This window comes from Sebastes fasciatus, chromosome 10, assembly GCF_043250625.1.
Source record: "Sebastes fasciatus isolate fSebFas1 chromosome 10, fSebFas1.pri, whole genome shotgun sequence".
Classification (NCBI taxonomy): Eukaryota; Metazoa; Chordata; class Actinopteri; order Perciformes; family Sebastidae; genus Sebastes; species Sebastes fasciatus.
Window position 1 is genome coordinate 5,395,892 of NC_133804.1, and position 24,332 is coordinate 5,420,223.

Below are 24,332 nucleotides of genomic sequence, written 5' to 3' on the forward strand. Positions count from 1 at the left end.
CGGAGATTTATAATGGAGCTGCTCGCACACACATATTGACAGACTCACACACCCTCACTCACGCATGGAAAACCACACACACAGGAGAGCAGGGATTTACACCTGAAATGCTGTTAACATGGGGCCTCTTGTGGAGCACACACACACACACACACACACACACACACGGCTGATGTTAAATCCAGAGTGCTGTACTGTACAACACTGAAGCCATCATTCTATGTGAAAACGTCATGGAGTAATAAATTTCACTCTCAACATAACTAGAGGGATTTTAGTGTTACAGTACCATGAAGTCACATGGTTCTTCTGTGTGAAACTGTGTGATTTATCCAGAGAATACAGGATGAGATGAGGAGGCCATTCAGTCATGACAGCATCACTTTGCTTCACACACACCTTAGAGATATCCTTAATTGGAACATATGTCCCATAATACTGAGCTAGAATCTGTCTCTCTCAAGTTTTTTTACCTTCATTTTGTTCCACAGCCAACAGCAAAAAAATAAAAATAAAAATAAATTAAATAAAAAATATTTTATATATATATATATATAAAATAATTTATTTATATATATATATATATAAGTAAATAACAGCAGGCCTAGCAGAGTGCATATGATCTGACAGGAAAATAAATTGTAAATTGATGTATTTAATTCAAACAAGATTTAATATCGTCTAGGTTGCCCTGCTGAAACCACAAAGGCAATGGTAATCTTTTAAAAGATAAATGATGAAAGAAGAGATGATTAATGCTGAAAATGCAAGTGTCGTTCTTACTTTCACTTGATGACTCATCTCTCTTTTATTCCAATTCAAAAGCATTTGCTAGGACTGAAAGATTCATCTTTGTGAATGTGATTCTGTGACTTGGCCAAACAATGAAAAGAAACTCTTGGCTGCCGCCTGGTTAATGTGCTCTTTGAGTGTCTGTCTGTATTATTAGCTCTCACCCAAAGATGGTTTATTTAAAGCTACTATGAAGACATTTTGTGTTGATTTTGGCAGTCCCTGTGTACAAAAGTGTTGGTGATTCCGAGCACCAGAATCCCTTCAGAAAACCTTTCAATCAGATGTCTCCTCCTTTTGAGCCAATCACATGAGCTAGCTTTGGCGAAGTGGTCCAAACATTTGACTTGTGCACCCCAGCTGTAGAAACAATCAAACATGGAGAGATAAGTCTGTTAAGATCCCCAAAAGAATCCAAACATGGGATAAAGCAACGGGGTCAACGTATTCTCATACAATGGTTCCTATGATATCTTATGAAAAGTTATTCCTCATTTTTCCTACAAATGTCCAGCGTCAATTTCCACTCCAGTCTTTTCTCAATAAACTTCCGTTTTCACAGGAAACAACTTAGTTAGGTTTAGGCAACAAAACAACTCAGTGAGGATTAGGAAATGATCGTGGTTGCGTTAAACAACACTAGAAGTGGTTACACCGCAACAGAGGTGGAGTAAATTTCATTATGGTTTCAGTCAAAGTTGAGGGTTGCATACGGTGACCAGACGTCCCGGTTTGTCCAGGATAGTCCCGGTTTCAAACTGATGTGTCTGACACATATCTGTAAAACACTCAAATATCCTGGTCTTCAACAGTCACTAACAAATTATCCCAGTTTTCACCACAATTAAAATAATAATATCATACTTACATAGATGTTTATCATGTGCCACTCATTAATTAATTTGTGCGCATAAGATAAGTATAAAGAGAGCCAGCAGAGCGCACTGCTGCAATCTGTATAGAGAGTGATGTTGTGCGCAGTCAAGTCACAATTACGCCGGACACGGCACACAGAACCCTCCGTGCTTATGTGCACATCAAACGGGTCGTTTTGATTAATTATTCTACACAGTTCCTTCTGCGCATCAACAGGCCTTATAAATCCCTCAGGGACCGTCCGTTCCGTCTCTCACCCGGTGTCTTCATCCTGTCCAAAATTTCATCTGAGCTCCACCATTTTAATTATAATTGCCTGAGACAAAACAAGTTGAAAAATAATGTATGTAGTCCCAGACAGTAATACGTTTCCTCTGAGGGAAACTGTAGCTCCCCCCCCCTACAATACTACTTTCTTTCTGATCTCACTCCATGCTCAAATGCGGCACAGGTGCACCAAGTAAGCCATCCTGATGAAAACACCTATAGTGCGCGCATATTAGCACGTGAACGTGCGTGCATCAACGTGCGGTACACTTAAGTGTCCCGGTTTGGGGATTTGAAAAAATGGTCACCCTAGGGTAGCAGCACTATATTATACAGCAAAGTCACAAATATCACCAAACAAACTTATAGCTAACGTTAGCCAACATTAGCTAGCTTAGCCAACTGCTCTCATATTACTAATATATCAAACTAATACAGGCTGGTCATGTCTCCTCTGACAAAATAGTTAATTGTGATGTTGACACTGAAAGCCATTTATTCTTTATAACAACTTTAGCTAGCAAGTTAGCTAGCCTACTACCGGGTGCCGGTAGTCTTTCCTTCAACATCGTGGATGTAACCCTCTGATTCTTAGACATAAGACGCATTTGAGAACATCTTGTAGACTACAAACACAGGTCTGATGTTTAATTTGTAGAAAAGTATCTCAATTTAAATCATAATCATCATCATCATCAGAAACATTCTAATTTTCCTCAAAGTATGAAGGTCCAGCATTTACATATGTTACAGGTTTTATTCCAAACAGGTGTAAAAATCTAAATAGCAAATGACCTCCGTCATGTTTTATGTGTGTGTAGTCAGCACATGTTGCAACTGCAAACCATTTAACCTCATGTTTTAGCTCTTTTCCTGTATTAATTGGAAGTTTGCACGGTGATTAAAGAGTAAAGTTCGCCAGGGGACACATGAATCCTGTTAAAAACCCTTAAATCCAAAGAAAGGCTTCATGAGCATCAACGAGCTGTTACTTTTTATCCTTCAGCTGTGAATCAAGTAAGCAGCTATGGGCTTAAAGTTCGCTGCAATAAAATTAAACGGTTGTAGGCTACTAATTAGACTACTTATACTAATAATAATGTGTAATATTACATGAGCAGGGTCATAAATTTAATTACACTAGCCGTCAGTGAGGAACTGAGCCTTCAGACATAAATCCTATTAAACATGAAATATCTTTTAAATCGCCCGGAAACCTTCAGCCTCCTTTAATTTAACAATGAGGAATACTGTTGCAATCCACAGTAATTGTAAACCAAACTAGAAGCCATTAGGCTGCAAATCAAGGGAAATAAAAACCAACAAAGCCTGAATTTAAAATAGAGAAAGTAGTGGTGGAAAGAAAGAAAAAAATACTGTTTAAATCCACCTAAAAAAACAGAATGCTGCACTCTCAGGCTGAAGAGAGTAAACTCACACGTACTTTGAGGCACATACACCGCGGCTCTAATATGGGGATTATTAATTGACAAAATGAGTTTGACGCTGGCTTGATAGATGTGCCGAACAGAGCAGACGGCAGACCTAATCAGTCCGGCCCTAAATGGATTCATTATGACGACCAGCCTGACGTGCTGCTGCTGCTGCAGTGTAGAGAGAAAGGCAGGGAGTGAACGGAGGGAGTTGACTAGAGGCCTAATATAGCACAATGACAGCAATAAAATCAGCTTTTGCTTTACGACAGGACATTAAACTGAGCTGAGAGTGGTGTACAGTGAGGGGAAGACAGTAAGTACAGGTTTTATACAGTCTCTTAGGCATTTCATTGTGATGGCATATAGACCTAATTAATTACCAGTTTATCTGCATGTAATTTCTGGCCCCTAGTTTATCATGTAGCCCAGAACAAATGGCATATATACTGTACATTGGCGGCTACGCGTGTTTTTAGAAGTACAAATTGTGACACCACGCATACATACATAGGGGATTTGAACCATCTACACAGGATATAATCGGCTGACTACTGGTGTAATCCAACTAGGCATGCTACTTTTGAATTAGTTTTTCCAACCGATAACCGACCCACGATTATTAACGGTACTGTTTGTAACTTCTTACACGCATAAATCATTGCGGGTCGGTGTCCCATGCGCGCTCGCGTGTGGCTACGTTGTTCTGACTCAGACTCCAACACAAACTACACGGAAGCACCAAAACCACAAAGTTATATCTAGTGAAGCCCGTCTTGCAAAACAGTGTTAACTCTTCCTGCTTCAGCCTCCCGACCGTGGTCAGAAGACACAGGGGAGACCGTAGCTTTGATCTCCAGAACCGGAGTCTCTGCTGTACTCTGCTCCTCTGCCTGCTTGCCTTCATTCACACACCACGCTCGTTCTCACTCGCTCTCTCGCTCCACCTCTCACGTTCATGCAAGCACACTACACACTGCAGAAGAGTTAGTTTAGCTCTGAGAATATCTAGTGAATGTACAGTGGACGTTTGTGCAAAAAATAAATGCTACAGCTCCTCCAGACCAACAGAGGTTTCCCGTGTCTTGTGAAGTGACGGGGCTCCGCAGAGAGAAACGTTATCGTCTCCGACCAAAACTCCGGTGTCTCCCCTGTTCCTTCTCACCGCGGTCGGGAGGCTGAAGCAGGAAAAGCCAACACTAGGATCAGCATTGATTCATGGCGAGACCTTCGTCTGGTCAGCTAACATTACTGCCAAGCAGCTGAAATATAGAGTGATATTGTGGTTTTAGCTGATGTGTGTCGCCTCACTGTTTTGACCGAGCGCGAGCAACACCACAGGTTTCGCTGTTAACAAGCAATTTCTGATTCTTACAAAGAGTCCCTTTAACCGTTAACCGACAAGATTTGTGCGTCACATGCAACGGTGCTATTTTTAGTGTCTAACAAGCTGCCCAGCTGCAACGAAAAGCCGACGAAAGCTGCGACGAAAGTTAGCAGCCACAATGCTGCATGTAACTTTGTCTGCCCGGCGTAAGGTTAGCGAGTAGCCGACAGACCGCGCGTGTGTGTGTGTTTGTGTTTCGTTCACAGCTGTAGCATTGCTGGTGGCTTTGTGCCCACCGTTGTAACACACATACGGTCTGTCAGCGTGGCGTAGCGTTAGCGAGTGTCTGACAGACAGTGTGTGTGTGTGGCGGCGGTGAGTGTGGGGTTGTCGGTGAGCGTAGCAGTGCAGTCTATGTACGGGCTTTAGAGTCTCAGTTTACCCAAATTACTTGGCTCTCAAAGACCATTGTGTCATTGTAAAAAGAGTGCAACAGAGACTTTGACATAGAGTGAGAGCAAGGAGCGATGTTAAACAGAGAAAAAGAGACAGTGGGTAGTTGTTTCACAGCATCCGTTTATAACAGTACAAAGAGAGGGCTTGTTTTTGGAGCATCAGCTCTGGGACCAGCTTCTTACACTGAGACATCCGCTCAACAGTATGTGTGTGTCTGTTTGATGAGTGTGCACGTCAAAATTGTAAGTTCCACATTTACACAAGGCGCCGTAAACAGGACAGGTTTCTAAAACGTTGACCTGAGTTTTACACTCTCCACTCTTTGACTGTTTTGGTTGTTCTAGAAGACAGATCACATTTGCGGTGTACTGGCTGTGTCGGTGTGCCTTTAAGTATACAGAGCAGTTTTTCTACGGAGAAAACAAATAACATCACAGGAAAGTGTGATCTGGTTTTGCACACTGTGTGTCGAAGTTTACTTGTTTGTCTTGCAGTATTATATCTGTGTCAGAGTTTGACATTATGACCCCAAATGTTTAGACAAAAATAGAATGTGTCTACTTCCAAAGTGGAATGAGTGTGTTCTACTTGGGAGGACTAAGAATAGGAGTTATATAAGGGATTATGAGCAAGAACAAATTAGAAAAACTGACTTTGACAGCAAAAAAGTTGACAATTCAGCAGAAGGTCCTCTATGCCAAGACCTTTGTTGTTTAAGAGACTAAAACGATGTCCGTGTTTAAGTGATCAAATGCTCCAGTGACCCATCAGTTGCTATCTTTGTTTGTACCCTGGGCAATGCGTCGGTTTTGTGTTATAAACCGTGGTTTTTATTTCGGCGTCCGTGTTGACAGGTTAACAGGCTGCGTGTCTTCTAGAGATTCGGGGTGTCACCTATTTTTAACGCGAGCCGCGCACGATTCACAGCAAAGACAGACAGTGAAAGTGATCATTTGATAGTATATTGACATCATACCAGCTACATTACTACAGTTTTGATGTCTAGACATCAGTAGAATATGTCACGGAGAGTGAAGCATTTTTTTCTGTGGACAGAATTCCTTAATTTGTTAACACAAGGCTTTTACTCAGAAATATTTGCAGGACAGTGTTGTAGAACATGCAGTGAATTGCAGAGCTCAATGAATGAATATACTATGGGGTTTTAATTGTGGATTATTACTATTATTTACAAATTACAACACGTTTCTTAAACTTTTTAAGTCTAAAATAAATATAAATGACATTTATAATGAAATGAAAGGCCATTATGAAAGGCAAACTCTATGTAGAAAGAAAGGGCTGGCGCAGCTGGTGTGAACACCAGACGCGTGAATCACGCAGTAGTTCAGCGAGGCAGCCGTCAGGCGCTGCTCATGCAGGCGGCTTGGACACGCCATTAGGAAGTGCCCTGAGTATTGTAGCGACAGGAACGGCCCACATTTCCCATCATGCCTGCCTAGTACTGAGTGCTGGACTGAGCAGTTTAAGTTTGCTGTTTAGTGTTCCAAAATGCAAAAGCTACTTTAGTTAGTGTTTGTAATGCAATGTGTCCGGTCAGAACATGGTGGCTTATGGTGGTAATTGTGATTTTTGTGCTGGTTTATTGTTTTAACCATGAGTGAGAAGGCTGTTAAAAGTAAAACAGGCAGATATATTCCAGATATATGGCAGTGATTTAACCGGACAGAAGGCAGTGAATGTGCTTGTGTAACTAAAGGAAACATACAGACACGAACAGACATTTGTCAATTTGTATTTCAGCTTTGGGTGTCTTCAATGACGTTATTGGTCTAAAAAGATACAAGCCTTAATACGCGCTTCACAGAAAACTTCCTGGAATACTCGTCACGCGCTCCGAAGCCTCAGCACAGCACGTAACATCACTAGCGAAGAGAGAGAGAGAGATAAAAAATGATTTTGATGGTTAAGATCGGAAGCTAGTTTTGATCGATTTCTGATGTGGCATCGAGATCGTGACACCCCTGCTTATGACAGACCAACAAAGCCTGTCTTATTTTAATGGCTCCACCAATTGCAGCCATCTTCTGTCCAAATCTAGACACAGCCACTGCATCATTACTCACAGTTTTTCACAATCCAGAAGGCTCTTGTATCGGGACACAGCTAAGGACATAAACAGCTGCTTAGGGCCCTGAATGTTTGTCGTCTCAGCTGTCTAAGTGCCAGTTCAGTGTCCTCTTTAGCATGAAGTATCAGAAGTGACATTAGTACCAGAGGGGGGTAGTACTTCCAGAGAGGTCCTTTCCCAAACCGGTCCCTCTCCATCACCCTTCACCTCACAGTATCACTCCACATGAACTCACACTCACAGCTGTGGAGGGCGCCGACTAAATTGATGCTTACAATGGAGAGTTTATGTGCGTCCCACTGTTTACCAAACATCACCGTGGATACTGATAGACGCCTTGCTTGCCGAGCTGCTGTGACATATCTCCTCATTTCTCTACTATACTATACAATACACAGACTTTATGTGTCACAAAATACATCGACGATCCTTTTTCTTTTCATTGCTTAACCCTCTGAGACCCACAATAGACCTGGTTTTGTCTTTTTTATGGGGGGTACAGGGGTGTTTAAGGGAAGATAGCAGGTCAACAGTAGATGCCACATAGAAGTGGTGTAAATCATCTGAAAGCTTTAAATAAATTGTGAGACTGTATAAAGGTTTAGAACATTATGATATATGATGACCATCCCCATGCTCTATTATGTCTCATAAGTTGTTGCAGCAATTTTTGGGTTGATACCATTTATTACACAGATTTGCTGCTTAATTTGACCATTTTTTACCACTCAAGAATTGATAAAAACAATGAATAATCCCTCCAAAATACCACATTAAGACCCCGAGACCTTGAGGAACAACATAGAAAAAGCCATGCTGTGATTTGGTATTAAAAGTTTGACATTTGGAGATTTGCGTGCACATTAGCACGTGCACATACACTTAAAGGTCCCGGCTTGCGGGTTTGAAAATATGGTCACCTTAGCAGCTAATGTAACCATGAGTTACTGGCATTAAGCAGAGATAAGGAGCCGGCTATGGAGGTTTGGTTGTCTCACTTCTTTCTAATGCCACAGCCCCGGATTTTTTTTTTTCATTTTCAAACTTGTAGTCTTCAACGCCGACCAAAGTTGACTCAAGTCGCATCACTCAAGGACATTTATCAGACTTCACACAGCTCCCTCTGGAGCCGACACCTGTAAACAGACTTTGATGTGTAAAATCAATGGAATTCCCCTTTATGGATTCTAACTTTAAGAGCCAAATTAAAATTGTCTTTCTCTATGTCTGTAGTTTAACTTCATTACACATTACACACCTTATTTCAACTCAACATGAAAAAGCAGTGTAAGAAAACTGTAGCTGTACAAGAGCAAAATAATATTTAACAAAGCAGCAGGACATAGAGGGTAAAGCTCCATTGATCAATATATTCTATATTCACCGTGTGTCACGGTGTCTTTCAGCCCTTTTGTGTGTGTGTGTGTGTGTGTGTGTGTGTGTGTGTGTGTGTGTGTGTGTGTGTGTGTGTGTGTGTGTGTGTGTGTGTGTGCGTGCGCGCGCGCGTGCAGAGAAGCAATCTATGCTTCCATCAACCTTGTTTCCATCAGCCAGCTATTTTCAGTGTAAATGCTCTGATAAAGCCACTGTACGCCACCCTGTCCCAGCATCAGACAGACACAGTTAGTGACTAGCTGGTGAACATAGTGGAGTATTAAGCAGCTAAGGAGACAAATATTTTTTTGGTTGAGGCAAATAAAGAGCTAAAGGAGAGTGAATACTGAAGTTACATTAATCAGCCATGACCAAAAAACACAAATATATGCAGGTATGTAATATGCGAATAAGCAAATGTTCGCTAATACCATTGCCTACTTTGAAGAAGGAAGGTTAAAAGCGCTTCAGTCGCCTCTCGAGGAATAGTAGGCCTGTCCGGTGCTCACAGAGTAGGGCAATCTAGTAACAGGAGAGACTTCAGAGAACAGGTCCAAAGCACACTGGAGCACACGGATTTAAGGCAGTCAACTTTATTAAAGACTAACGTTTCGACGCCAACTGCGTCTTCATCAGAGTCAAACAGATCTGAGACTCACATCCTAAATAACCTCCCTTAGTTGGGAACTGATTCAGCATAGGCTGGGGGAAAAAAGGGGAGGGAACAATAAGCTGCATGTAGGCAGGTTAAACAATCATCCATCATATAATAATAATAATAAAAAGAGAGGTAAAAGTAAATATATATATAGCAGTTTCAGTGACAACATCCATGTACATATATCAAAAATAACTGTAATAATAGTGATAAATAACGACAAAGATAAAAACATCTCTCATCCAAATATCAAAAAATGTCTTAAATATCTTAAATGCCAGTGAGCTACAATCAGATGATCAATAGACAAAAAAAACATACATGATGGGATAAAGAAAGTCCGTATCATAAATGATAATATCATCTCCTATTGAAAACAATAGTAAACAGCCTGCGTCAAGCAATGTGGTTAAGTAACGAGTACGGCTTGGTTCAGGCTATAAAAAACACGTCAGGCTTAGTTCTTCATTAAGTCCTGATGGTTCAACAGCGTTAAGTTCACTGATCCAGAGAGCTTCTCTTCGTAGCAATCTATTGATGATATCTAAGGGATTGTGTAATACGTTCAATACATCAGAATTTAAGAGCCGCAGGAGAGCCATGATTACACTGAATATAATGACGTACACCATTGCCTACTTTATAAGGTGAAGATGGGTCAATGTGTCCAGCTTGTTCTGCTGCCCCCGAGTGGTAGGTAAGAAAAATGCAGCTTTAAATTATCATCATTCTTTGCTTTCCTTATTTCAGCGTAGTGGAGTATTGTAAATCAGCAACAGTGCACATTCTAGCTGGTTTGGGATAGGACTATGGTGAACCTTCAATTTGGCAGAAAACTCCTTATGTACTCCTTTTATACTCCTTTTTTTTAAATGTGTTTGTTCTCTCTTGTCTAATACTGTATATCAATGTTGTATCTCAGCTAATGGAGTATGAAAGTGGAAATGAAACGGGATTTCAACTCCCTTCCCTTCCACAGAAATACAAAGAATTCAAACACACATCATGCAGGCCAAAAGTAACACAGTTGCAGCTGCCAAACGCAGGAAGAACAGCTGGCAAAAAAAATTGCTGACTGTGTGAATGCGTAAATTAATAGGCTTATTATATCACTGCATAATGAAAAGCAGCAGCATGCTGAGCTCACACTGGTGTATCAGCTGCACGGCAGTGATATAAAAGAAAGAAAAGTGAGGCTACTCTGAGCACCACACAGGCAGGTGAAGTGTGCTTTTATGTTGCCAAAGGTAATTTTTTCTCCTGACCCTAGTTTTGGTAAGGGCCAGGGGTGAATCTTGTTTGCATCAGGGGTCAGGATAAGGGGTCATTAGCAAGGGCTGGCAGGTGTACCACCTGTCACCAAGCAGCACTCCACTGAGCAGCTCTGCAGATAAAAAAGGAACCCATGGCTATGATTAGTATCACAAAATGCAGTTTAAAAAATAACATGTAAGGTTCAGTTGCCATAACCTGCTTAGATCTATGGCGTAGTGCAGACTCCCTGAAGATCCTGTTGTCATGGACTGACCCGGACCACTTCGCCTCAATGCTCGTTACTATGATGGTCTCAAGTGAACTGCAAAAGCATTTGGGGCTTACAGTACTTTCACAAGATAACAGCATCAAAGTCAGTGTAGCATCAATGTGCATTTGAGAGGAACTCCATGGTAGAGAGACAGATAGTCCAACTGTGACACCTGTGCTGAATATTTCAATATGTTCTGACCTTTGAGCTTTAATTACCCAGGCTACTGCATTTTCTGAAAAACCCTTTGCACGAATATCTCACGTGGGCAGTGTGGCTGCTCTAACCTGTTAACACGGACGCCAAAATAAAAAAACAACAGGTAACGCAGCCGTCACGCCCTCCTGACGTTCCCAGTGTGGACGAGGCTTCAGTTACCATGGTGATCTACCCCGGTAAGAAGTGAGCCACCGTCGTAGGACTGATAACAAAAGGTTAAACCTGAATTTAACCTCACTAACCCCAAATCCTGCTTCCTAGTACAGGCCTCATTTGAGTGAATAATTTAATATGTGTGCAATGATCAAGTAACATGCTATCATCATGTTAATTATCATAATAGTAGTAATTACACAGCATTATACTCAACTGTTTGGCTCACTGGGCAACATCAGAGGCGGCACATTTTTGCAATGTTCAGAGACATTTTCTTGTTATCCCTGGATCAGAGCCCTCTATTATCCAAAGGCTAATAACCGCTTGGCCATGTAGCTGTGTGGCTGCTTTTTTTTATGGGTGTTAATACATTTATCTAGGGTGTTTTTAACCATTCTGTGTAACTCTTGCATCTCCAAAGTATTTTTTTCAGCGGGTTCAGATGGTGGTGGTGGTAGACTGAATACAGTATTACTGACTTAGCCTGGTCCTAGAGTCATGGAAGATAATGTCAGCAGTTTCAATTAAGGAAAACACCATTAATAGTTGTTTTCTTTCGTCTTTTTTAATTTACACAGCACTTCTCAAGAGAAATAAAACGGAGCTAATAAAAGTAGGCAAATGCAAAAAGACAGAAACACAAACAACTAGAAGAAGAACGTAGACCTCCGCCAAGGCCGTTTCCATAAGAAAATAATGTGTGTATCCACCACGTGGTTCGGAACCGCTCCAAAATGGGTTTACCCCTCTGAGACCCACGATCCTGACCGGCTTTACTGTTTTTCAGAGGCTGCAGCAGGTTCAGTTTAAGAGCTAGAGTGAACATTCAGATATCATATGAAACTAGAAAACCATCTAACCAACTAGAACAAATCCATTGGTACCAACCATGTTATACTAGCTTGTCGGGAAGGAGTGTGTTATATTTGAATATTTCTACATACTGGGGTCTTGGTATTACATAAATTGGGTCTCACTGTAAAGCTGGGACTCTTGTGGATCCAATGAGCCCAACTGTATTCATGTGGGATGATGTTAGTCCCCATAGGAGCCTTTTTATCGTATTGAGACCTTTTTTTTAAACATGACCTCACTGTATAAAATGACCTGTAGTGACCTCTAGGATAATCACAGCCTCATGAAACTTTATAGCCACAAACTAGAGAACTAGAGAATTCAGAGGATTGATGGCTTTCCTAGGTAAATGGACGATAAGGGGGTTTCTCTGCAGTTTACAGAACAGAAGGGCTCGCCATTAAATCACAGAAAAATACAATTCTTGAAGAAATCTCTAAAAGTCAAAAGTTTTTAATACCAAATCACAGCATGGCTTATTCTATGGTGTTCCTCAAGGTCTTGGTGTCCTAATGTGATATTTTGGAGGGATTATTGATCATTTTTATCAATTCTCGATGGGTACAAAATGGTTAAACTGTGTAAAAAATGTTGTCAACCCAAAAATTGCTGCAGCAACTTATGAGACATAATAGAGCATGGGAATGACCATCATATACTTCCATCATAATGTACTCAGCCCTTATACACTTTCACAATTCATCTTAAATAATTCATTCATTCATGTTTATTACAGATTTATGACTAGAAGAACTTGACACACAGTGCTGAGCTGCATCTGAAATTAATCTCAAGGTTCCCATCTTTCAGGTGATGTACACCACTTCTATGGGACATCTACTGTTGACCTGCTATGTCCCCCTAAACACCCCCTGGCACTGTATTCTGTTTGAGTGCTGGGTTTGCCTATATATACTGTATGTCTGCTCCTGTCTTCAGGTAGTCAGGCAGCTAATTGCAGATGAGTGGCACCTGTGAGGCACAGTGTCTCTGAGACATCAGGGCTGCAGTCGAATAGTCAAAAATATTTATATTAATGTCTTTTCCTGGCCACTTTTCCTTGACCTCAAGGGAAAGCGTCGTGAGGTCCAAAACCAAAACAGATGTTCTGGACCAGAATGGAAATTTCAAAGCAGATCATACCAGCTGTAGCATTGTTGTCGGAGAAGCCAGTATTTCAATTTAGCACATTTCCTTAATCTCTGATAACATATTATGGTCATTTTAAGATTTATTACACTTAATATATATCATATTGGTCCTTTAATTTACATATTGTCCATCCATCCATCCATCTTCAACCGCTTATCCGGGATCGGGTCGCGGGGGCAACAGCTCCAGCAGGGGACCCCAAACTTCCCTTTCCCGGGCCACCAGCTCTGACTGGGGGATCCCGAGGCGTTCCCAGGCCAGAGTAGAGATATAATCTCTCCACCTAGTCCTGGGTCTTCCCCGTGGTCTCCTCCCAGCTGGTCGTGCCTGGAACACCTCCCAAGGGAGGCGCCCAGGAGGCATCCGTGCTAGATGCCCGAACCACCTCAACTGGCTCCTTTCGACGCAAAGGAGCAAGGACTCTACTCCGAGTCCCTCACGGATGACTGAGCTTCTTACCCTATCTCTAAGGGAGACGCCAGCCACCCTCCTGAGGAAACCCATTTCGGCCGCTTGCACCCGCGACCTCGTTCTTTCGGTCATGACCCAACCCTCATGACCATAGGTGAGAGTAGGAACGAAGATTGACCGGTAGATCGAGAGCTTTGCCTTCCGGCTCAGCTCTCTTTTCGTCACAACGGTGCGGTAAAGCGAATGCAATACCGCCCCTGCTGCTCCGATTCTCCGACCAATCTCACGTTCCATCGTCCCCTCACTCGCGAACAAGACCCCGAGATACTTAAACTCCTTCACTTGGGGTAAGGACTCATTCCCTACCCGGAGTAGGCAAACCACCGGTTTCCTGCTGAGAACCATGGCCTCAGATTTAGAGGTGCTGATTCTCATCCCGACTGCGTCACACTCGGCTGCGAACCGATCCAGTGAGTGCTGGAGGTCGCAGACCGATGATGCCAACAGGACCACATCATCTGCAAAAAGCAGCGATGAGATCCTCAGCACACCGATCTGCAAACCCTCCTCCACCCGACTACGCCTCGATATCCTGTCCATGAAAATCACGAACAGGATTGGTGACAAAGCGCAGCCCTGGCGGAGGCCAACCCCCACCGGAAACGAGTCCGACTTATTGCCGAGGATCCGAACACAGCTCTCGCTTTGGGCGTACAGGGATTGGATGGCCCTGAGAAGTGCCCCCCTCACCCCATACTCCCGCAGCACCCCCCACAGTATCTCCCGGGGGACCCGGTCATATGCCTTCTCCAAGTCCACAAAACACATGTAGACTGGATGGGCATACTCCCAGGCCCCCTCCAGGATCCTTGCGAGAGTGAAAAGCTGGTCCGTTGTTCCACGGCCAGGACGGAATCCGCATTGTTCTTCTTCGATCTGAGGTTCGACTATCGGCCGAACCCTCCTTTCCAGCACCTTGGAGTAGACTTTACCAGGGAGGCTGAGCAGTGTGATACCCCTGTAATTGGCACACACTCTCTGGTCCCCCTTTTTGAAAAGGGGAACCACCACCCCGGTCTGCCACTCCTTAGGCACTGTCACCGACTTCCACGCGGTGTTGAAGAGACGTGTCATCCAAGACAGCCCCTCCCCACCCAGAGCCTTTAGCATTTCTGGGCGGATCTCATCAACCCCCGGGGCTTTGCTACTGTGGAGTTGTTTGACTACCTCAGTGACTTCCACCAGGGTAATTGATGATGGTCCCCCATCAGCTTCCAGCTCTGCCTCTACCATAGAGGGCGTATTGGTCGGATTCAGAAGTTCCTCAAAGTGCTCCTTCCACCGCCCGATTACCTCCTCAGTTGAGGTCAACAGTGTCCCATCCTTACTGTACACAGCTTGGATGGTTCCCCGTTTCCCCCTCCTAAGGTGCCGGATGGTTTTCCAGAAGCACTTTGGTGCCGACCGAAAGTCCTTCTCCATGGCTGCTCCGAACTCCTCCCACACCCGCTGCTTTGCCTCCGTCACGGCAGTGGCTGCTGCTCTTCGGGCCCGTCAGTACCCTGCAACTGCCTCCGGAGACCTCCGAGATAACATATCCCGGAAGGCCTCCTTCTTCAGTCGGACGGCTTCCCTGACCACCGGTGTCCACCACGGTGTTCGAGGGTTGCCGCCCCTTGAGGCACCTAAGACCTTAAAACCACAGCTCACCGCCGCAGCTTCAGCAATGGAAGCTTTGAACATCGTCCACTCGGGTTCAATGCCCCCAACCTCCACAGGGATGCCAGAAAAGCTCCGCCGGAGGTGTGAGTTGAAGATCTCTCGGACAGGGGCCTCCTCCAGACGTTCCCAGTTCACCCTCACTACGCGTTTGGGCTTACCAGGTCTGTCCAGAGTCTTCCCCCACCCATCGACCCAACTCACCACCAGATGGTGATCAGTTGACAGCTCCGCCCCTCTCTTCACCCGAGTGTCCAAAACATGCGGCCTCAGATCAGATGATACGATTACAAAATCGATCATCGACCTTCGGCCTAGGGTGCTCTGGTACCACGTACACTTATGAGCATCCTTATGTTCGAACATGGTGTTCGTTATGGACAATCCATGACTAGCACAGAAGTCCAACAACAAACGACCACTCGGGTTTAGATCAGGGAGGCCGTTCCTCCCAATCACGCCACTCCAGGTGTCTCCATCGTTGCCCACGTGCGCGTTGAAGTCTCCCAGGAGAACTATGGAGTCCCCTACTGGAGCCCCATACAGGACTCCATTCAGGGTCTCCAAGAAGGCCGAATACTCCGAACTGCTGTTTGGTGCATACGCACAAACAACAGTCAGAGTTTTCCCCCCCATAACCCAAAGGCGTAGGGAGGCGACCCTCTCGTCCACCGGGGTAAACTCCAACATAGCGGCACTCAGCCGGGGATTTGTGAGTATCCCCACACCCGCCCGGCGCCTCACACCATGGGCAACTCCAGAGAAGAATAGAGTCCAACCCCTATCCAAGAGTACGGTTCCAGAACCGAGGCTGTGCGTAGAGGTAAGCCCTACCAGATCCAACTGATAGCGCTCCACCTCCCGCACAAGCTCCGGCTCCTTCCCCCACAGAGAGGTGACGTTCCACGTCCCCAGAGCCAGCCTCTGCCGCCCGGGTCCAGTCCGTCGAGGTCCCTGGCCTTCACTGCCACCCGTGTGGCAGCGCACCCGACCCAAGCGGTTCTTCCCGCAGGTGGTGAGCCCACAGGATGGAGAGGAGGGGGGTGCCACGTTCCTTTTTCGGGGTATCCCCGGCCGGGCTCCGTGGCAAGCCCGGCCACCAGACGCTCGTTGACGGGCCCTCCGTCTGGGCCTGGCTCCAGACGTGGGCCCCGGGCTTCCTCCGGGCCGGGTAACTCCTCCTCTGCCTCGTGTCGTCATTGGGTTTTTTGTGAACCATTCTTAGTCCGGCCCCTCACCTAAGACCAATTTGCCATGGGAGACCCTACCAGGAGCACGAGGCTCCAGACAACACAGCCCTCAGGGTCATAGGGACACACAAACCTCTCCACCACGTTAAGGTGATGGTTCCCGGAGACATATTTACATATTGTGTAAAACAAAAATAGACAGAGCACATGGGGAAATCTGCAGTGCAGTGTCTGTTGCAACTACGTTTCCTTCACAATGAAATTAGGACCCATGGCAAATCTATTCTATTTTATATCTTTTAACTGCAGAGTCTGCAGTCGGGTGCTGTTGACTGGGGTCCCCTAGGACCCCAATACATTGGTCTTTTCATAAAGTACTACTTAAAACAAAAAAACAATGATATGAAGCACCTTTGAGATATGAGGAAAAAGTAGGCCTCTGGAGTCTGCTGACGGGGACCCTCGTCGGTAGGATGAGGGTTTTAATCAGGTCAATATGTCTTCGGCTCTAGTTTCACTTAAGGGTTTCAGAGCAAATCAGATCAGGCTATCTGATTAGGTAAAGTGCATATTAAACCGGTGCCACTCACATTTAGTCTAAACTCTATGGAGTCGCTGTTGAGGAGAAGGAGGGGGAAAGGTAATGTATGATATGGAGATGAAAGCAGATGTGAGGGACATTTCCAGGTTATATAGAGGATGCTGAGAGAATCTGCTGGATAAAAGAAACATTAAAAAAAATAACGGCTTTCCAAAATCCCATTGGAATGACGAGCGTACCTGCAGCCTTCGCATGTCGTCTTTTCATAATTTGTTTGAAGAGCACGGTGCTCGACACCTCCTGTCTACTCTACTGCACTAACTCCGCATACCTTAACAGAAGAAGCTCCCTCCTGCCAATTAAAAGCACATTAGCCTAATCACCCCGTAAAAACTACTCATCCATTATTGCTCACTTTGTAAATTTTATCGGTGCATTTCACCAGAGAAATGTCTCCGCTCCACTGCGAGGGCCCCGTAAGTCATTAGAATGGCTGCGTGAGCATTAATGGAGATGACTGAAAAAAAAAAAAATGTGTTGACGAATCAAATCACGCATGCTGATAACCGGGCATTACAAGCTTCAGAATCTATGTTTCTTGTTAAATTAAAAAATATTTTTTCGGGTTGGGAGGCAAGATCAGATATGAAGTTTACAGTAATTGTCTGCACGTATCAGAAGTTGAGATACAGTTTTGTTTCTTCCTCTCTTTATCAGTCTGTCTTTGTCACTGGTGATGTCTTTATATACAGTGTACCTCTCTCTCTGTGTGTGTGTGTGTGTGTGTGTGTGTGTGTGTGTGTGTGTGTGTGTGTGTGTGTGTGTGTGTGTGTGTGTGTGCGTGTGTGTGTGTTTACTTGTCATTTCCTCTTTCAACTCTAGTCTTGTGGGGAACCACAGGTTGGGAACCACTCTCTCATCTCCTCTTTCCTCCCCTGTTTCCTCGACTCTCCTCTTCTTCTTCTTCTTCTTCTTTTTCTTCTTCTTCTTCTTCAGCGGTACAATGACTGATCATTTCTCATATGACAGGCTATCTGGTGCTCTTTGTGCTTTGATACTGCATAGTGTGTCTGAATATGCACATGCATTTGAGGGAGAGAGAGAGAGAGAGAGAGAGTTTCCTCACTACTGGTGAGTGAACTGTCAGTGTGATCAAAACGTATCCTTCCAATACAGAACAATACCTGACTTATTACCTGGAAATACAGACTACATCCTAATACAGAAAGCTGTGAGCAAAATATACATTATACTGTTTCTGTTAGATCACCACCAATTTTAAAATGTCAGTGAACACAAAGATCGTTGCGTAAACGAGATAGTGAGATTTAAATATGCATTTGGTTACATTACCTGCTCGGACAACGTAGCCGTAGTGTGCTAACGTTTAGTTTATTAAAATATGGCGTACTATCACACCATGAGGCCAGTAAAAACTCTGTGAATTTACAGACCTCACCTGAGCTCCTCTGTTTGGATAAGCCAACAGCAAGAGGGAATATTTTACTTATTAACTGGCATAAAACCTGCTGTTTAATCTCCAGAGGACAGTTACATATGAAAATACTCTGAGCACCCAAGACAGACAGAAAAAGATATATAAAAAAATTTACCACTATCCACCTACATGTAGTCTTAAGTGTTTTTGCATAAGAGGAGGTTAGAAAAAAGTAGAAGAAAAGAAATCTGTTTGGTTTTAGAGGAGGATCCTAACGGGGTTCTGGGGATGTTTCTGGACAAAGATGAAGAAGTTATATGAAGGAGTGTTTTAATAGACCTACAGTACAGGTATACAGTAACAATTTCACCTAATTACTTTAAAGGAATTCCTCTCAATTAAAATATTGACTTAAAACCAACTTTAATGAATCTCTCCATTATATACTTAAATAATATCTGTGTTCTTCTACTGCAGCACACAATGATGTCTATTTCATGTTGGTGTAATCTGCCTGCTTTTTTCTTCTCTGGATATTGTAGTGTGTGTGTATTGTAGTAACTGTCCCGTCGTCGCTTTAACTTTGCATACGTGCAGACCTCTGTACCCAATGGGGTTGTGTTGATAAACCTTCACGAGGTGATTGGTGGCTCGAAGGCCAGCAGGACAGTGTGAACAGATTTGAAAAGGCACCACTGTTCCACCAGGAGGGCAGTCGTTGAACGAGATAGGTGGCATGACACGTCTTCTCCTTTTGCTGTGGGCCGGTGAGTAGTCACCTGTTGCTGCTTACTTTAACCAATCTATGTGCTTGACATAGTTTTTATTTAAATAATGTATTTTGAGTTAATCCATCAGAAGTGCTGTTATTATTACACCTCTCATAGGATGTTAAGAGACTTTTAAATCTATAAGCAACAGCACTTTTAAATCAATTTCAAAATGTGTAAAGGAAGCCAGTGTGACTCGATGTCTTCTTCTGATGCCCATTAATATCCTGGCAGCTGAGTTCCAGATCACTTGGAGGTGTGAGGTGGCCTCTGACTGAACAATGACAGAAAACAGCCAATACAACTGAGAAGTGTCTGTTTTCATAATGGCTCTCGCCTGTTTCTTTTTTAGAGAAGCCAGTTAAAATAGGTGGTATGATGCAGCTCTTAGTGATGAGGGGCAGATCCAGGGGCAGAGTTGCCAAGTCGCATACAAATATTGGTGGTCACGGGTTGCGTTTTTTTGCGCTTGTTTCTAAAGTGTAGTTGCTTATTTGGTCTTGCTCCCGTCTCTCTCAGACGATTCAAAGACAGTTTGCTGTAATTGTAGGTGTGATATACGAGCTAATAATGCTGATCTGGTTCAACATGCTAGCACTGAAAAACATAAAAGAAACGCAGCACCGTTCTCTTCGATGAGGCTTACCAACACTGGATTCAGTCTTTGCAAAAATGTAATTAAAAGATCAACTTCTTTAAGTTTAGGTGACAAGAAAAATGTAAAGTTACCAGCTAAAAATGGATACAAATGAAATGCATGCAATCCAAAATAATTTCATTCATATATATGAAGTGATCAAGTGGCTGCCTCTCTCATGTTGTGGTAGGAAGGTAAGATTGCTTGTTTTGGGCTTTTTATTGAGGGGGAGTTGCTTCTTTTGGGCTTGTTTCTATAGACCTGGTTGCTTGAATCTCTCGTGAGATCTGGCAACACTGTCCAGGGTTGAGACAGCAGATGGTGGATGACATTAAGAAAGTAACAAGGAACCAAAGGACATTTATGTGCTCTATCTGGAGCTTGGCTAATGAAAAACATAAAATACTTAAATGTATTTAAAAAATGTGCCATGTGGACAATTTCTTGATTCATATATATTTGTATAGTTATTTTATTATGACTCATTTATTTCATATTGCTTTTTTTAAACAGTTGCACCATCAGCCTAACATAGGCAAAACAGCTACTTTGCATGAACATGTCTGTCTGTGCATATGTCTGATTTCTGTCTGTTTTTACTTGCCCAAATTCATATTGCTTTCTTGAATTATTAAAGTTGTATTATATTGAATTGAATTGAAGAGAGATATTGTTAGGTATTGTTCTGAATGGTTCTTAACAGGCAATAACAGTAACAGTCAATTTATGTCAGATTAATCTCACTTTCTGGTGACCATGTAAACTTGCCTTTCCTCTTACACAAACACACAGCTTCATATTGAAACCGTTTACCTTCCTCTCCATTCCTCAACCCCATAGAGGAATTCATGCAGTAAAGAAAATAAAGAAGCCCTTCTTTTTGTTGTAATGGAATCGTGGTTTATGCTAATTATATAAGACACTTCAAAGACAATAGTGATACATATATCTAATGCTTCCTGTTCTTAGTGTTGTTTTAGGTTGATGTGCTGAGTTTCATGTCAGTAAAGAGAACTGAACAGTTTTGAAAAAGTGAACACATAGAGATGTGTGTGTAACTTTTTGTAAAACAATAACCTGTAATGCTGGGCTTCCATAGGAACAATCAGACAACTTTTACCACAATTCAACATGTATATTAATAACTTTCTAGAGAGTGGATGAGTTGTTCTCTACAATAACCACTGTTCTAACTCACAGTCACCTGGTGGAGGACTTTCTGTTTCAGGTGTCACAGCGAGCACAGTGGTGGATCTGCAGAAGAGAATCATCGGAGGTCGGAATTGTACACAAACTGAGCGTCTGTACCATGTTGAAGTGAGAGCATATACAGCTTTTCCTGGTGCAGTTTTCACAATATGTGGCAGCTCTCTGATCGGTGACCGGTGGATTCTGACTGCAGAACACTGCTGGAACCCAGCAAGGTAAGAAAGGCATTAGTTACACTTAAAGGCCCACTTCACTCAAAAATATGTTTCGCTTATTGTTACATTCAAATGTTCAGAGTTTGACACTAAAAGGCTGTTTTCAAATTTGCCTTAAAGAAATCTCGGTTTAAAACTTAACAAAACTGAGCATCTGTACTTTGTGAGATTGATAGCAGATAATGGTAGGTAATGGTGGCTCTCTGATCAGTGACCAGTGGACTGATACAAAAATGATACCTCTCAATCATGACTTCTGACCCACAAGAAGTGTGTGGTGTTTGTATCTACAGAGACTCTGCAGCCCTCCGCCTGCATTTCCTCTTTTCCCCTTATCTTGCTGTGTTCAGGACTTCAGCAATAACATTTTATTTCTCTGATTCACTGCTTTGTTCTCACTAATGTCGCTTCCTCTCTTCAGTCACTGTGTAGCTCGCTCGGCCATCGCTGCTCTCTCTCTCCCTCGCATGCTCGTTGAGCCGAGTGAGAAAATCTTTTATTATTATTATTACTTTATGCTAACAATTATCACGGTTAGTGTTCGGTTAGTAACACTACTGACACATATTTACATTCAATACATATTAATTTAGTCTTAAATGTTTGCAGCTTCTTAATTATATTTCTGTATATACAAAATAAAAATTAAATCACCATACACCGTTTTCATAACATTCTTTTTGAACCAATTGACACATTTATCTACTTTTAATAAATCAGATGAATAACCTAATTTAAAGATGATGTTGGATTCTTAAAAAAATATATTTTTTTGAATAATTTTCTGTGTACAAGTTAAGTAGGTAACGATGAAGCTTCTTAATTTTCTAGTAAAGAAACACTTTCTTTTATTTTCATCTAGAACCTGGTAGAGCAACTGTTCTCCAATGTGCAAACACCACGGTTGTCAACTGTCAGCGGCTCATAAACTGTTTGCAGACGAACTACCAAGGATTCTACGCGACCAGACAGTATCAACACTGGAAATGTTACCAAAGTCCTGGAGTGTCTACAAGTCCAGTGAGTGGACATGGCTTTTAACTTTATATCTTTCCTAAAAGTCATTACACATTTTACTACTTTAATATAAATGAGAATATCAATAAACAAATATAAAAGTTTGTAACAAACAATATTTACATCTCTCTCACAGGGTGACTCTGGTGGAGGAGTGGTGTTCAATGGCAGGATTTACGGTGTCCATGTATTCAGCGGTAATGCTACCCATGCCTGTGTTGAAGCAGCTGGATTCATGGACGTCTGTAGATACATGGATTGGATTGTAACAACTACCGGTATTCCCAGACCCTGAGTGGGATGATAAGGGTGTGTTATACTGTGAAATGTCCTGTCATTTAACAGGAATTGCTGCATTAAGAAAATTGTTGAGTTACTCAAAATGTATAGAATTGATACATTTACAATTGATTTAATGTTCAACTGTTATTTGTAAAGCCCTTTAAGACAAACAATACTTGTGATTCTAAGACTGGTTTTCTAGTATCTAAGTTACAAATTACACATTGTTACTGTCAAACTGTTGTTCTGGTAAAAAAAAAAAAAGATATCTATATTTTTTACAAATTTCCCTACATGTAAACGTAACAGATTTTGCATGCTATTATACAGTGAATGTATTGAAAAACTATAAGGCACCAAATACAATAGTCTGCTATTATTTTCAAAATACTGATAACTATGATGAACATGACTCTTTAACAAGCTTGTGTCAGTTTAAATAAAATGAAGATGACTCACAATCATTACAGGTTGTTATTTTTTGTTTCCGGTGTCACAGAAAAAGTACATGAACAGATTTCTGCACAATTTAATACCGCCATGTGGGGGCAGCTTCTTCTTATAATAACATTGATTATAGCTGCTTCATATTACCAATTAATCAAATTACTACCTTGTTATTAATGAAGAAGGGACAGGAAAAGGGGATGGTTTTGTATTTCTTTTAGAAGTCTGCTTTTATTGTCAGCTTTTTTAGGGGTGGGGGTAGAGCAGTGGAGAGTATCTTGCTCACAGTTTAATAACAATAATATCCCTGTTTTACCCAGGCTCAGGATGAAACTTGTTGTGGACCGATGCTTTTGGGCATACAGTATATATATATATAAATACATGCTGAAATAATTGATTGAATTAATAAGTATGACTTTTTTTACCGTCCAAAAATGTGCCCTACCAAACGGTTGAATTTTCTTTTAGAGGTAAAATTAGAGATGTTAAGATAATAAATGTACTATTTTTATGAAACAAAAAAAATATAAACATCCACTTTTGTTAACATAAATTTTTAAGATCATACATTTAATTTTATTCCATTATGTATTTGATGAAACCATCATATCAGTATGATTTCAGATCATTTCTGAGATGTTTTTTTATCTTTTTATAAATATGGTAAATATCTAGAATAAATACATAGAAATAATACTAGCACTGTATTACTATTTCCATGGTAACAAATTGACTATATGTTGGTATACTAACACATTAGTAACATAATAACAGTACATTGTGTTTTACTTTTGCCACGAAGCGACATCTCAACCGTTTGGTAGAGGCTTATATTAAAATAAAAAACATTTATTGTTGGTATTATTGTCCCAAGGACATGAAAAATACAAAGAGAGAATTATTCCATTGCTTTTGTCTTCATGAGGACATTAAAGGGTTAAAAATAATATAATTATTGTAAGATGGTACAAGGTAAATCATTTAATATTTCAGTGATATTGCACAGGGGTGTATCAGTTTTGTTATATACTAGGCAGGCTATAGTAACGCTGTTGTGTTGATAATGACTATATGGACATGCTGCTAGTCTTCTCTTGTCTCGGCCCACTCACACCGCTGCATTGTCGCCTAGGCCACGTTTGTTTATTCATGAGCCCATGAGCAAAGTACTAGTACCACTGCTTGTGACCCCTCGTCACTAGTTATGGTCTTCTCGTGTGGACATGAGCTGTGAGCAGGTCAACCTCAGATTGTTTCATTTGAAGGATGTT

At 42.2% G+C, this 24,332-nt stretch overlaps 1 protein-coding gene across 1 annotated transcript; it reads left to right on the plus strand.

The window, feature by feature from the left end:
* Nucleotides 1-9,928: 9,928 nt before the first annotated feature.
* Nucleotides 9,929-23,075, plus strand: LOC141775855 (anionic trypsin-like). Its single transcript, XM_074649598.1, has 6 exons — nt 9,929-9,968; nt 19,189-19,248; nt 21,117-21,312; nt 21,734-21,795; nt 22,175-22,332; nt 22,466-23,075. Exons 1-6 carry the CDS (start codon nt 9,929-9,931, stop codon nt 22,622-22,624), a joined length of 675 nt encoding a protein of 224 aa, XP_074505699.1. The 3' UTR covers nt 22,625-23,075.
* Nucleotides 23,076-24,332: the final 1,257 nt, after the last annotated feature.

Excerpts from the sequence above, each read along its gene's own strand:
- LOC141775855 (XM_074649598.1), top strand. The coding sequence starts at position 9,929 with ATGGGTCAATGTGTCCAGCTTGTTCTGCTGCCCCCGAGTG. Across the intron at positions 9,969-19,188 it reads TGTTCTGCTGCCCCCGAGTG|GAGGGCAGTCGTTGAACGAG; the intron begins GTAGGTAAGAAA and ends CTGTTCCACCAG. Across the intron at positions 21,796-22,174 it reads TCGCATGCTCGTTGAGCCGA|AACCTGGTAGAGCAACTGTT; the intron begins GTGAGAAAATCT and ends ATTTTCATCTAG.